A 15,099-nucleotide genomic window follows, 5' to 3' on the forward strand; every position below is an offset into this window, starting at 1 on the left:
GAGGAAACCTTTTTCATTTGTGAAGGTATCTTCATAAAACTTGCCAGAGAATATTAGATGGCATTACAATATCCGTACAAATTGTTCCGATCGAATAACTGTAACATATAGCATCCATACAAACTGACGGATCAAACTCAAGTATTTGTGTGGAAAACTTTATTATTTCTCAAGAGATTTAGAGATTATTATCTAAGGCAGCGCTACAATATCCAAAAAAAGCTTTTAGATCGAAACTCTATAACGTACCATAACGCTGCCATACAAAATTATCGATCAAAATCAAGTTCTTATTAGGAAAATTTGAACCTGTGGAGGATATTTTAGCTTCGGTGCAGCCGTAGTTAACGTTTTTATACTCTCGCAACAAAGTTGCTAAGGAGAGTATTATAGTTTTGTTCACATAACGGTTGTTTGTAAGTCCTAAAACTAAAAGAGTCAGATATAGGGTTATATATACCAAAGTGATCAGAGTGACGAGTAGAGTTGAAATCCGGATGTCTGTCTGTCCGTCCATCCGTCTGTCCGTCCGTCCGTCTGTCCGTCCGTCCGTCTGTCCGTCCGTCCGCGCAAGCTGTAACTTGAGTAAAAATTGAGATATCATGATGAAACTTGGTACATGTATTTCTTGGCTCCATAAGAAGGTTAAGTTCGAAGATGGGCAAAATCAGCCCACTGCCACGCCCACAAAATGGCGGAAACCTAAAACCTATAAAGTGTCATAACTAAGCCATAAATAAAGATATTAAAGTGAAATTTGGCACAAAGGATCGCAATAGGGAGGGGCATATTTGGTCGCAATTTTTTTGGAAAAGTTGGCGTGGCCCCGCCCCCTACTAAGTTGTTTGTATATATCTCGGAAACTACTATAGCTATGTCAACCAAATTCGATAGAGTCGTTTCCTTGAGGCATTTCCATATACAGTTCAAAAATGGAAGAAATCGGATAATAACCTCGCCCACCTCCCATACAAAGGTTATGTTGAAAATCACTAAAAGTGCGTTAACCGACTAACAAAAAACGTTAGAAACACTAAATTTTACGGAAGAAATGGCAGAAGGAAGCTGCACCCAGGCTTTTTTTAAAAATTGAAAATGGGCGTGGCGTCGCCCACTTATGGACCAAAAACCATATCGTTGTTTTACCTGTGTGTTGTACAACTGCCTTTTGTAGCCCCGTGTTTTGCGTGCGCAAATTACGTTAAATCCATAACAAAAGTGTCAATTGTTATAGAGTTATCGAGTGCAAAGGTAGGCCTTGGCTCTTTTGGAAGATCCACGTTAAGTTGGCTTCAATTAGCTTCGCATCAGTAATTACAGAGATAATCATGAAGAAGTAAAATTTCTGTACAACCAACCCTAAAATTGTTGTCCTACTTTAAGGGCTCTAAAGTATATTAAAAATAAAAAAAAATATATATATGTTAAAAATCTTAGATATAATGAGGGTTATTGTGCTTAAAACATATTTAATATCTATGAAAATTCAACCTTTTATATATCGAAGGTCACGAACACACAAAAGCATATCCTTTATCCTTTAAAGGATTTTTGGATCTAAAACATCTAAATATTATAACAAAACTATAAAATTAGTTATAATTGGAGATGCGGGGCATCGATCCCCGTACCTCTCACATGCTAAGCGAGCGCTCTACCATCTGAGCTACATCCCCATACAAAAATACACTTTTTATGGTTATTGTTTGACCATATCACCTTTGTAAAATACGTATGTGTAAGTGTGTAGTATGTAGGGATTTGTTTGGGCCAAATATTGTTGACGGAATGCGAAACTGATTATTTATGCGCGACATGTTCGAGTTTTTAATGCTGACAACAATTGATTAGAGTGATTTGTTTTAATAAGTCTATTCGTAAAAATATTGGCCAAATACACTAACACATACATACATTACTCTATATGTATTTTACACGCGGTAGTATTTGAATTGCTGAATTACTTATAGGTGGCAAATCAAAAAGGTGAGTATCTATATACGAGTATATAATATTGCTGATACGATACGAGTATATACGAGTAATATCTGTATGTGATATAAAATATGGTGACGATTGGGTCAAAAAATGATCAGCTCTTATACAGACAGCATACCTGCCGATTGGAACTTATGTAGGTGTACTCTGCTCAATTAACCAAAAGATAATCCCACAAACTCCTACGGTTAATGTGTAATCATTCTACTATGTCACACGGTTGCATTTTTCGGAAACATAAGGACTACCGACGCCGATAGCAGTTCGGTGATGAATATTAGTTTTGAGCTCACTAACTTTGGCTAGTCTCACCTTTAATTGCAAAAGGTTACTGGATGGTGCTTGCTTACAGCGGAACTGCAAGTCAATGAAAAGCTGATGAACTTGCAAATTAAAGCAGTTATTAATAGATGGTTGGACCTTACGTTCTTCTTTTATATGTTATTTCATCATTCCGGCGATATGGTTAAAAATCTTTGCGATCTTTACGATATCAAAACAAGATGAGATGAGCTTAGTATCCTAAAGGACTTCTGTAACAGTGCAAGCGTGATCCTCATCTTGGGGAATCAACAAAATAAAAAAATTGGTGCTTCAGAATCGACGATTAGCAGTCAAAGATCTTACTTGCATCGTTGGAATCAGTGGATCAGTGAAAAATATTTCGAAAGATTATTTGGGCCTAAAAATATTGAAAGCACAATTCGTTTCAAAATCACTCAATTGTTTCGAAAAACAGCGTCGCGTTAATGTCTGTGAAACAATGCTTTCCGACTAATAGGATGTTATGAAACGTATTATTTCTGCCGATGAATCTTGGATCTATACCTAAGAGCCAGAAAAGGTCGATTAAACGGCCGAATATCATGGCAAAAGTTAGCTGAAGCCGAAAAACCACGTCAAAGCAAGAAAATTCATAATCCAGGCGGTATCCTCCGAATGCCTTTCGACTGACCAAACTGTCAATAAGGAAACCTATTTGAATGTTATGCATCATTGGCGCGAAGCTATTCGTAACAAGTAAGAAAAGACTATTGGCCAATATATGCGGTATAAAGTCACCTGAAAGTTCGAAAATCTTTATATTAGGTATATGGGGTCACAGGAAACTACTGAACCCATTTTTGATAAACAGAAATACTATTGTCAGGAAAGGATTCTGTCCAATTGTGATATAGAATTTGATAAAAATTCCACGTACTAAGTTTAGTCGAAATTGGTCGGTCGGGTCCTGAGATATGTCATTTCGCCATAAAGTGGACGGTGCCACGACCATCGTCCATTTTCCAAGCCGGCTCCTATAAAGGCTTCTGATACCGTCTCGGAAGTAAAGTTGAATGCCTCTGGCGTAATTTTAGTTACTGATTTTTTACGCTTTTAGTAGTTTTGAATAGTACCGTTATATGGGTTATTTCGTATTTGCCTGATTTAGCTCCGTGTGACTTCTGGCTATTCAGGAAACTCAAATGACCAGTCCGGGGAAACCGTTTTGAGTCAATTGAAAACATTAAACGCTATGGGGCCAAGGGAGATTTGTTTGAGGGGAACGACATAGATTTTGAAGAATAAATTGAGAATTTTAAAATTATAAAAAAAGTCTTACTAATGTTGTTTGAAAAATGCCAGTTCAGTTTCTAAAGAACCAAATTTAGACCTATATTTTTATAGTTTTGTTCACATAACGGTTGTTTGTAAGTCCTAAAACTAAAAGAGTCAGATATAGGGTTATATAAACCAAAGTGATCAGGGTGACGAGTAGAGTTGAGATCCGGATGTTTGTCTGTCCGTCCGTCCGCCTGTCCGTCCGTGCAAGCTGTAACTTGAGTAAAAATTGAGATACCATGATGTAACTTTGTACACGTATTCCTTGGCTCCATAAGAAGGTTAAGTTCGAATATGGGCAAAATCGGCCCACTGCCACGCCCACAAAATGGCGGAAACCGAAAACCTATAAAGTGTCATAACTAAGCCATAAATAAAGATATTAAAGTGAAATTTGGCACAAAGGATCGCATTAGGGAGGGGCATATTTGGACGTAATTGTGTTGGAAAAGTGGGCGTGGCCCCGCCCCTACTAAGTTTTTTCTACATATCTCGGAAACTACTATAGCTATGTCAACCAAACTCTATAGAGTCGTTTCCTTCAGGTATTTCCATATACAGTTCAAAAATGGAAGAAATCGGATAATTACGACGCCCACTTCCCATACAAAGGTTATGTTGAAAATCACTAAAAGTGCGTTAACCGACTAACAAAAAACGTCAGAAACACTAAATTTTACGGAAGAAATGGCAGAAGGAAGCTGCACCGAGGCTTTTTTTTTAATTTAAAATAGGCGTGGCGTCGCCCACTTATGGACCAAAAACCATATCTCAGGAACTACTAGTCTAATTAATTTTACAGCAAAATAAAAAAATATGTAAATGACGGATAATGAAATCTCGATTATCACTTTATCATGCGAGAGTATAAAATGTTCGGTGACACTTAGCTCTTCCTTACTTTCTTTTAATTGTAATTTCTGTGAAACCCAAATGAACAAGTAAATTGGCAGTCTTCTAGAAAATAACTTATGTTATGATTATTTATTCTCAAATATACATACATATTGAAATCCTCTTACGCTATTACATATGTATATTTTGGTTATATAGCATTTTGCTACATTTTAATTAACTATCGTTTCATTTAATTGTTCGATGGGTTGAAAAATTTTGAAAGCTTTGTCTCGCTCTTTATAAAAGCTTTCAAAGCTTCCGAGCCAACAGTTTGATAGACAGTGTGTGACAGAAACCTTATGGTGTGAGTACCACTGTTTATACATATTACATGATATGAGTGCAATTGACTATATTTCTATATACATACATATGTATATAAAGATTTTTTTTACCACTTTGTTTCATAATATAAAAATAATAAAAGTAAAAAAAAAGTAAAAGATTGCAACAAAAACGAGCTCTTACCCACACCATTCAGGCCATTGACAGCGCAATTATCAAGACGCTGGTTTACATAATAGCACATTTTCTCAAATCACAAACAAATCACGTATTAGAAACCGAAAATAAATTATAAATAGCCAAAGTGTGAACAACAAATTGCAATTTAATTGAAAGAATCATTTGTTGCAACATTAAAGTGAGGCGTTTCTAATTCTATTCCCATATTTTATAACCACCATTCAGTTTTTTGAACCGACATGAAAGCAATTTTTGTTTTATTTGGCTGTTTTTGTCTCTACGGGAGCTTTGTTGTTGCAAGTAGGAAGAGGCTTGGACCTTCCACAGATGAGGGTGGCACAAGTACATCTACAACAACATTAGCGCCAACTGTGAGCACAACGCCCTCAGTGGCAGTGGTCAACAATGCAACAGTAAACAACACCGCCTCCAAAAGCAATATCACCAGCATCTATGATCAGAAGCATAAGATACTGCTGGTGGTCCTTTCGGATGTGAATGTACGCCATGTTAAAGATCCACAACAAGGTAAGTGGTTGTTATTTTTTCTAAATTATAAAAACAAAAATCTTAAAACTTTGCGAAAAAGCTTTTGATATAGAGCAATCCTCAACTATTTCAAATAATGCGGATAATAAGTCTTCAAACGGCACATTAACGATTGATGCAACGATGCTCAAGGAAATTTTGAAGAGTAAGTACTTCTAACCGATTCATTTTGAAACAATTCTGAGTTTAAATATTTCCGAAATCCCAACAGAGCTCCAACCCACTAAAAAATGTGTGAATATTGTGCCTCAATTTGTGCCACCCACATTTCCATGGCTCATACGCAAGGAGCAGCGTAAGCCGATTACTTATATCGAACCGATTTTATGCGAGGACATCGAAGATGAACGCATAGTTTTAATGGAAACTTTACCTGACAACCAAAAGCGGCAACTTACCGAATTAGTTAAAAGTAATATGGGGTATTCACGAACGCGTTTGTCAAAAAATAAACGACAGCGTCAACGATCGAAGCAGAGAACAGGTTCGGCTAAAAAATCTCAACAGTTTCCGCTTTCTTTGAGTCACTTTCGGCACTTAGACTATGCGCATGACTCAGAATTTGATAATGATTGGTCGAATTTTAGCTCTGAAGAAAATTAATGGATATAAACTGTATAATATTAACTCTAGCTTGATACCCTGCTAATTGTATGTACGAGTATCATATAAAAACAGATATAATAGATATAGAATGTACATATAAAAATTTCATATAATTGTTTTTAATTATTTTAAACTAGCTGACCCGGCAGCCGTTGTCCTGCCTGAAATTATGTTTTGAATTAAAAGAAAGTTGAATTTATATTGTGTTGAAAATCATTTATTTTCGATTTTTCCAAATTTTTTCAATGTAACGAAGCTTGATAAACAATATTTTTTGGTTTCTGTTTCGGTGCGTAAATGTACAGAGAAGATGGTTTTCCAACTCGTGAGCACGCCACGTACTATATCCGGCCGTGTAAAAAACATAGCATTTCCAAATTTATGCCACACACTTCTAGCGACTATCCTTGTGTCCTATTGATTCTCATCTCAAATGCAATTTTCACTGGAAACGGAATGCGTTGGAACTGATATGGAAAATTGTAGAACTCTTTGAAAACTGAAAAGGTTTGAACCGAAATGGCAAATCGTTGGAGCTCAGAGGAATTCGTAGAGTCAAGCATTCTGCCCCATTCTATACGATAGCTACGTTACAATTAGTCGGGTTGCATTACTCAGTTTCGGTGCTTGAAGATTGCAAACATAATAACGACAGATCCAACTTTGAGACGCAAATAATGCGGTGTCATACCAAGCCTCTCCAAAGCACTTAGAAATTCCACTTGATAATTCGCTGCTTCGTCTCATTATCAAGACGATCGATCGATTTTTATGAGCGCAAGTCTCCCGGAATTTGACTTTAAATCTTCCAGTTTAAGTCAACAACATCGGTATTTTTGGCAGCTAATATTGTGCGTGCACTCAAGAAATCGTAGTCACGATAATTTGGCCAATGTCCGAATATTCTTTATGAGTTCATCTTTCATGAACTGATAAACGGCAGATGGAATTGATATTAAACCACCGGAAGTATCAACCAGAATTGACACATTTCCAATTCTTAGCGAATACGATATAAAATGTCTTCGATCATGTAATTTTTGTTCGTATACCATAATTGAAGCGGATTTGAAGGTTGATATGTCGAAATGATCTTCCCGAAAAGTGTGCGAACTTCATTTGCACCGCATCGTACATATTTTGCTGGCTTGCTTCTGAAAAAATTGTACACACCGTACCATTTACAGTACGCAATGGTATCCAATAGGAACCGAAGGTAGTTTTTCACACACACACCTGGATGTCAATCTACTGGTTGGCCTTCCTGTCTGCGTAATTTTGTTGCTGGCGGTGTTTCCACTGGCTGCACTATATTCTCTGGGTTGAAGTACACTCTTTGGCCATTCTCCAAATTAACTGCGAGACGCACAACAGTCGGAAAACGTTCATGAATTGCAAAAGTAAATATCCTACAAAGCGCTTTATTGCAGTTCGACCGTATCGTTCAAGACCAATAACCGCCATGTTGCATCCTTTGGTGACTTACTTGCAATTTATAATAATTTTTTTTCAATGAGTTATAAAATTCATAAGAAATACAAAATTTCCCAAAAATAATCAAAGTTTAACTGTTAATATCTTTTATACGTTTGGGTTTACGAAAAAATCATAATAGACCTTTTTTGTAGAGCATTCAATTTCCTACAAAATCTAAGGAACAAGATAATAAGAAAAAATAGAAAGCTGTATTTAGGAGGACCTTCCCTTTACAATTAAAAGGTCATGTTTGGAGTGGCTTTCTTAGAGTTGTCTAGGAACCTATTTTTCCGAGTACCAAACGAAAAAAAAATTTTTTTTTTTTTAATCACTCTAATATACATATATATGTAGATAAATATGTATAAAGTTATAAAACCTTTCACAAATCCACATATTCCAAAATAATACTAGAATTTGATTACGATTGTTCAGTTTGTATGGCAGCCATACGCTATAGTATTCCGATATTGGCGGTTCCGACAAATGAGCAACTTCTTGGGGAGAAAAGATAGCTCGCTTTCAGATCGATATCTAAAAAACTGAGGCGCTAGTTCATATATAAGTATAGCAGCTAAAGCGACTCCCCTCATCATGCTGATCATTTATACATACTATACAGATTTGCTTAGTTTCGATGCATCGGATGAGTTTGCGGACACTGTCATCAAAGATTGGTATGCTAAGTTTTGACGTGGTAAAATGAATACCGATGAATCATTTTCGATGACCGTTAAGTGAAGTTGTTCGAGATATTAGGCACTCAACAGCATTGGTACATCATATCATTCTCGAATATTTGGGTATGAGAAAGCTCTGTGCAAAGTGGGTGCCGCGCGGGCTCACTTTTGATCAAAAACAACGACGTGTTGATGATTCGGAGCAGCGTTTGCAGATGTTAAGCCCGAGTTTTTGCGTCGATATGTAACAACGGATAAAACATGGCTCCATCATTTCACTCCAATGTCCAATCGACTGTCATCCGAGTGGACTGCACACGATGAACCCGCTCCCAAGCGTAGAAAAACGTAACATCGGTTGGCAAGGTTATGGCGTCTGTATTTTAGTATGCGAATGAATTAATTTTTTATTATCTTCAAAAAGGAAGGGCCATCAACAGCGATTATTACATAGCGTTATTTGTACGTTTAAAGGACGAAATCGCTAAAAACGACCGCATTAAAAGAAAAAGGAAGTGCTGTTTTACCAAGACAATGCATCTTGACACAGGTCAATGAAAACGTTGGCAAAAGTCCATGAATTGGCTTGGAATTGCTTCCGCATCTAATGTATACTCCAGATCTGGCCCCCAGCGACTATTTATTTTTCTCCAATCTCAAAAAAATGCTTGATGGGAAGAAATTTTCGTTGAAAGAAGGGGTTATCGTCAAAACTGAGGCGTATTTTGAAGCAAAGGACAAATCGTACTAAAAAAATGATATCGAAAAGATGGACGGTGGATATAATCCGTGTATAACTCTTGAAGGGAACAATGTTGAATATAAAAAAAATTTTGCCATAAAAATGTCCTTTACTAACCGGGAACTTTTCTATTGAAGTCTTATGAAGTCCATGATTGTGTAGGAATGTCTTTATTCGACATCGAGTTTAGAATAATACTTATTTTCCAGGGTTTAAAAAAATTAGTAAGTAAATAAAATAAGAGAATGAAGTTCTAATACATCAATCAAAATTTTGTAAAAATGTAAAATAATTTTAGTCCGAAGAAAAGCTTGGCGTAATTTGGAGATTGGAACGCTACGACTAAAAACTTGAGGAAATGATTATCAACATAGTATATAGTCAGTAAAAGTCGGCTGAAAATCTGCTGATTATCAATGCAAAAAACAAATATTTCTGAAATTATTTTCGACCTTCGAATGTATCGGGTCGTTCGCTAGGTAATTTAGTGTGATGTCAGCAGCTGAGTTTATTGAATTTTTTCGCAGCCATTTTCACAATTCAGTGTTTTACTCTGAACAGCTGATATTAGCTGATTGATAAGACTTGTTTTTTAATTTTCTTACCGAAGATGGAAGATCGAAAACTGCACTTTCACCATATTTTACTGTTTTACTACCAAAATGAGAAAAAAGCAGTTCAAGCAAGGCGAAAATTATGTATTGCGTACGGAGAAGACCGTGTCTTGACTGAACGCTAATGCCAAAGTTGGTTTGAAAAATTTCGTTTCGGCAATTTCACGAAAAAATGATTATGTTGTCTGTTTGAAAGGCTTTATTTAAAGCTTATGCCTGACAACACCACAATTAATTCTCAAGTGTATTGTGGTCAGCTGGACAAATTGACACTAAAACAGAAGAGGCTAAAATTGATCCATAGAAAAGGTGTAAGGTTCCACTAGGATAATGCGAGACCTGATCGCCAAAAGCTTTTGCAGCTTAAATGGGATATGGTACCACACCCACCATATACTCCAGATTTGGCACCGTCGGACTATTTCGAGCCTGGAATCAATCTATTGCCCGAAAGATGGCAAAAAGTATTGGATCGAAATGGATAGTATGTCTTCCCACCAGTTTCGTTGGTTAATAATACAAAATGTGTCCCTTTGATGGATCCAAGCAAATAAAAGAAACTACTCGGCTATGTAAGGAGTGCTCCAAGTAAAGGTACCTTTTTCAATTTTTCGTGTCAAGCTGTCATACTATTTTTGTTCAGCATTGTTTGGCATTTCATCATGGAAAGACTTTGTTCAGCGATGAGGCCAACTCCTGGATCAGTGGGTATGACAACAAACAAAATTGCCGCATTTGGGACGAAGAGAAATATATGGAAATTTCATTCAGAAAAAAAAAACCGTTTGGTGTGGGTTGTAGGCCGGTGAATCATCGGTCCATATTTTTTCAAAAATGAGGCCTGTGAGAAAGTAACTGTCGATGGCGACCGTTATCGTGCCATAATAACCGACAATTTCATGCCTGAAATTGAGGCTCGTGATTTCGGCGACCTTTGGTTTCCACAAGACGGGGCGACTTCCCACACTTTGCATCAATCAATGGATTTATTGAGATAATTTCACGCTTTGGAACGGTCAATTCGACACCAATATCCCATGATATTGCACTGTTAGACTTTTTTCTGTGGGGATATATTCTGTCTAAAGTCTACACGGACAATCCCGCTTCGATTCAGACCTGGGAGCAAAACATCATGCGTGTAGTTCGCCAGTTACCAGTCGAAACTTTCGAAAGAGTAATCGTAAATTGAACTCATCGTATGGACCAACTGAGACGTAGCCGCGGCTTACATTTACCTAATTACCTTAAAAAAATAAATGTCAAAGAATATTCTTTCGAATGACAATAATTCTTCATTAAATTTGAAGTTTTTGTTTAAAATAGTGCCAACAGTGCAGCGCATTTTAAAGTTAGATATATCACTCATATATAAAAATATATATGATATTACACACAAATATATAAATAATACATAAATACATACATTATTATATATATATTATATATCAGTACATTCTTATGTCTACAAAAAATTATATAAAATATTTATTATAAACGTACCAAAAATATAAGGAAGTAAATAAAAGGGAAAACTTGAGATTACTCATTTCCAAGGTGAGTACATGAGTTAACAGTGTTCTTCAACAGTTAACTTCTCTCTGTCAAGCGTTTGCCCAACTTGTAGGTGGTTAGAAGACATTATGATAACCTTTCAATTATAATTTCGGTTTTTACATAAGAGCAAAGATGGAAAGAACTATCTGCAAGCAGTAAAGAAACCCATTCCGGCCATTGACTTAACTGTTAATCAGCATCTCATTTTGCATAGGAAAAACTTTAGTTTAGAAAATCGCCAACATATCACGTATACAATTTTCATAGTTCGTCATAAATAGCAGAGTCAAGACGCCAATTGTCACATTGTCAGCAAAGCGCCAGCAGCTAACTGTAATTGTTAATTCGTGTGTGAATTGTTGTTAGAAAATATAAGAAGTCTTCGCGATATAAATCATCAGCATGAAAGTGATTCAATTTGTCTTCGTTTTGTGTTGCCTTTGTGTGCGCACGAATTTTGGTGTTCCAAGATTACAACAGCCAGCCAAGTGGCAGCCCGTTGCTGCTACTACCGTCGCACCAGCAGTGAAGAATCTCGCAAGACCAGTAAAGAGAAGTCCCCAATCAGATTCGCAGTCCAATGAAACAAATTTCGTTTTGCCATTATTGCCGTCTTTGCCTAATAACACCGAGGTTGTGCATGAATCGGAAAGCGAACATAACGGAAAAGTTTACGATCATAAGCATCGCATGTTGTTGGCGGTACAGTCGGATGTGAAAGTGCGTGATGGAGTTAAGCAGCAAGAAAGTGAGTGAAACGCTAACTTTGTTTTGAAACCCGTTATTAATTAATTTTTTAGAATCGAAAATTACTCCTGCAAGAAATAATGATCCGGAAGCGCGGAAACGTTTTAAGGAGGGATTAAAGGATCTATTATCAAGTAAGCTACCATGCATATACAAATATAATAGTATATAAAAGCTTAGTTTAAGTTCAAATAGATTTATGGAAACATTTGACCACAGCCCCACCTATCTGATAATTGATATTTCGTACATTAAGCGCTTTATGTGATATGAGGGACTTATCGAGTTTAGACTTTGTTCGTCGAAAGACGACTTTACTTCTCAATTACCTACACAATCTGAAGTTACACCTGTTGGCAAGAGTTATTCTTCGTTGGATTTCGAGGCTGACATTGCTGTTGGTGTTAATACTGCGTTCAAGATAGACAAAATTATGTACGACTTCGAAGTTACGACTGTCAACAGTGGGACGTGGGAGTCAAGTCGTGAGTGCGTCGACTGTTTAATTGAAGACAGGAGATATTTAGTCTCATTTCTCATTCACTAGCAGATCCATTTACATCGCTTTTTTGTCCAACCCGGAGAAAGAAGAAGTAATGGCGCGGTTTTTATGGCCAATGATATCGATGTCATCGGCGTACGTCAGCAGTTATACAATCTTTTAGCTCACTTAAGCTCTGCAGCTCTAATTGTTTTATCCAGCAGTAGATTGAAGATGTTGCACGATAGGGAGTCGCCTTATCTGAAACCTCGTATGGCATCGAACGGTTCGGGAAGGTCCTTCCCGACCCTCACGGAGCTTTTGGTATTTGGTCAAACGTTCGTTCTTTGGCTATCTACTGAATACTTGGTCTAAGACCGGAAGATCATTGCCTGAGGCAGTAACCCATCAAATTTCGTAAAGATATTTTGTCAAATGAAAAGGCTTTCCATACAAGTTCTTGATTTCGATCGGTTTGTTTGACAGTTATATGCTATAGAGGTTCTATATCGGTCGTTCCAACAAATCGATATCTCAAAAACTGAGGGACTTGTGCGGATGAACGGGCTGACAGACGGACATGGCTAAATTGACTTAGATCATAACGCGGATCATTTATATATGAATATCGGTCATTCCATGCCAAATTTACATACAATTTATTTTTCGTGCAAAACATTTTTTTACGTTCTTTGCGGCAAATTTGATTACGGCAAAACATAACAAAACTTATTCAGTTCTTTAAAGTTCCTTTGCAGTATACGATTATTTGTTGTACAAAATATTATTTTTTATTATATTACAGAGCTTCACCCAACGTTACCGCTCTCTAATTCCGGCATAGAATTCGAATCGGTATCAGAGCGAGCCAATGGAATGCCAAACGGTGGTCTAAAAGCTCAGCAGCCCAAAAATCATCAACGTCCTTCAGCGAATCTTAAGACACTTGACTGTGAAGACATTCCACACAGTGAAGCATTATTGAATTCGGCAATTTTAAAGGAGGTGGCACAAAGTCTAACAAAACCTGATGCATCAGCTGTCAGTATTGAAGATTTACCAGAGTTGAGGAGGAAATTGCTAAAGTCACGCCGTAATCGAATGAAAATGCTGCCGCCTTTTCGCAGATATCCTCATTTCTCTTGGCCACCGCATTCGCCTGCATATAACAGTTTCAACTTGCAACATCCTTATAACTGTGATTGCAATTATTTCCTGAATCCTATAAATGAGATTGGTGTACCAACTATCGAATATATATGGGAAGATTACGATGATATCGACCCAAATGGCGGTGATCTTTTAAAAACGGATAAGAAAGTGGTGAAATGAGGAAATCTGAAAGAAAGTAATACTAGATCATGAAGATTATTAATTAACGAATATTTCATAAAAATTGAGAATTAGTTTAAATAGGCTAAGCAGTTTTCCTTCAAATAAATTTCAGCTTTAACTACAGAATTCATTGGTTGATGATGGAACCGGAAGATTAGACGACTTAAAGTGCACGTTTCTTTGAATTGAGTGTTGCGAGTGCGCAGAGTTGCATCTATTACCAAAAGTAATTTTCGGAATTGTTTAAATGATTTTTACCTTTCGTAGTTTCAACGAAACGAGTGGTCTTATCACAGATAGTTAGAATGTGTTCATTGTACTGCTTTCATTGGTTTACCATTAGTCCGTAAAAATGCTTCGTGATCAAAATATTTAAACCAAAATATCGGTAAATGTCGCTGTACTCTTTCAGTTATACTTGTATCCGCTTCGATTACAGCAACGGTAACTGCATTTTAATTAACACATAGCCAAAACGTGAATATTGGCTAAAAACAAGACTCGTAAAAAAAGCAAAAAATGCATTTATTGACCCATAAAAAGGGAACAAACAAATAGTTTATTAAAAACTAAAGTCTTGAACTAGGGGATGTAGCTCAGATGGTAGAGCGCTCGCTTAGCATGTGAGAGGTACGGGGATCGATGCCCCGCATCTCCAATTAGGTAGAAAAATATTTTGTTCCTTTAGACCTGAGTAAAGATTTCTTCCAAAGGCCCTTGCTCTATGTTATAAGCCAGCAGATAATCTTATCCTATTGATCATAATATTAAGGAGACCGTTATTTGATTTCCTTAACGTCATTTTCTTATCGCCTTGTCTTAATTGAGGATTATATAATAAGAAGTCTACCTTCAGCATACATTGTGATATATATTGAATTATCCACGAATTGTTCTTCCATGATTACAGCCGGTTTTGAAGGATGTTCTCACGAAAATGCTTCAATAAGGCTAAATAGAATCCTTATTGACCGACTGTCCCTTCGAAACAAATTCATGATGCATCAATTCGCGAATATTTAAGAAAAAAATGAGCATCACCTTTGTTTTTGAACCTCTTTGGCGTAGGTTTTTGGTTTTGCCTCTTTTTTCCCCTTTATTCCGATGATTGTTGACTTGTTTGTATATCAAACTCATAAACTCCATGAATATGGGATCGGAATCAAGCATGAGAGACCTGTCTACTGTAATCTTTTTGAAAAAAAATCAGCTTTATCGGGGCGAGTCGAGCAAGAACGAAGGCGGTTTTAAAATCGACGAAGAGGTGGTGTGTATCGATCTTCCTTTCACGGTTCTTTTCCAAGATTTGGAAGAAGTGTTCACTCCATAATAGTCATCAGTCATTAAATC

General features: G+C 36.8%; 1 protein-coding gene and 2 non-coding genes across 3 annotated transcripts; 2 read left to right on the forward strand and 1 right to left on the reverse strand.

Annotated features, from left to right (window-relative positions):
* Positions 1–1,603: 1,603 nt before the first annotated feature.
* Trnaa-agc lies at positions 1,604–1,676 on the reverse strand. The gene has a single exon. It is a non-coding gene; the product is annotated as a tRNA-Ala (tRNA).
* Positions 1,677–5,159: 3,483 nt separating this feature from the next.
* On the forward strand, positions 5,160–6,223 carry LOC120782804. The gene is made up of 3 exons (XM_040115283.1): positions 5,160–5,490; positions 5,552–5,656; positions 5,723–6,223. Exons 1-3 carry the CDS (start codon positions 5,202–5,204, stop codon positions 6,112–6,114), a joined length of 786 nt encoding a protein of 261 aa, XP_039971217.1. The 5' UTR covers positions 5,160–5,201; the 3' UTR covers positions 6,115–6,223.
* An 8,111-nt stretch (positions 6,224–14,334) lies between these two features.
* Positions 14,335–14,407, forward strand: Trnaa-agc. The gene has a single exon. It is a non-coding gene; the product is annotated as a tRNA-Ala (tRNA).
* Positions 14,408–15,099: the final 692 nt, after the last annotated feature.

This window comes from Bactrocera tryoni, chromosome 1 (genome assembly GCF_016617805.1).
Source record: "Bactrocera tryoni isolate S06 chromosome 1, CSIRO_BtryS06_freeze2, whole genome shotgun sequence".
In the NCBI taxonomy this organism is placed as follows: domain Eukaryota; kingdom Metazoa; phylum Arthropoda; class Insecta; order Diptera; family Tephritidae; genus Bactrocera; species Bactrocera tryoni.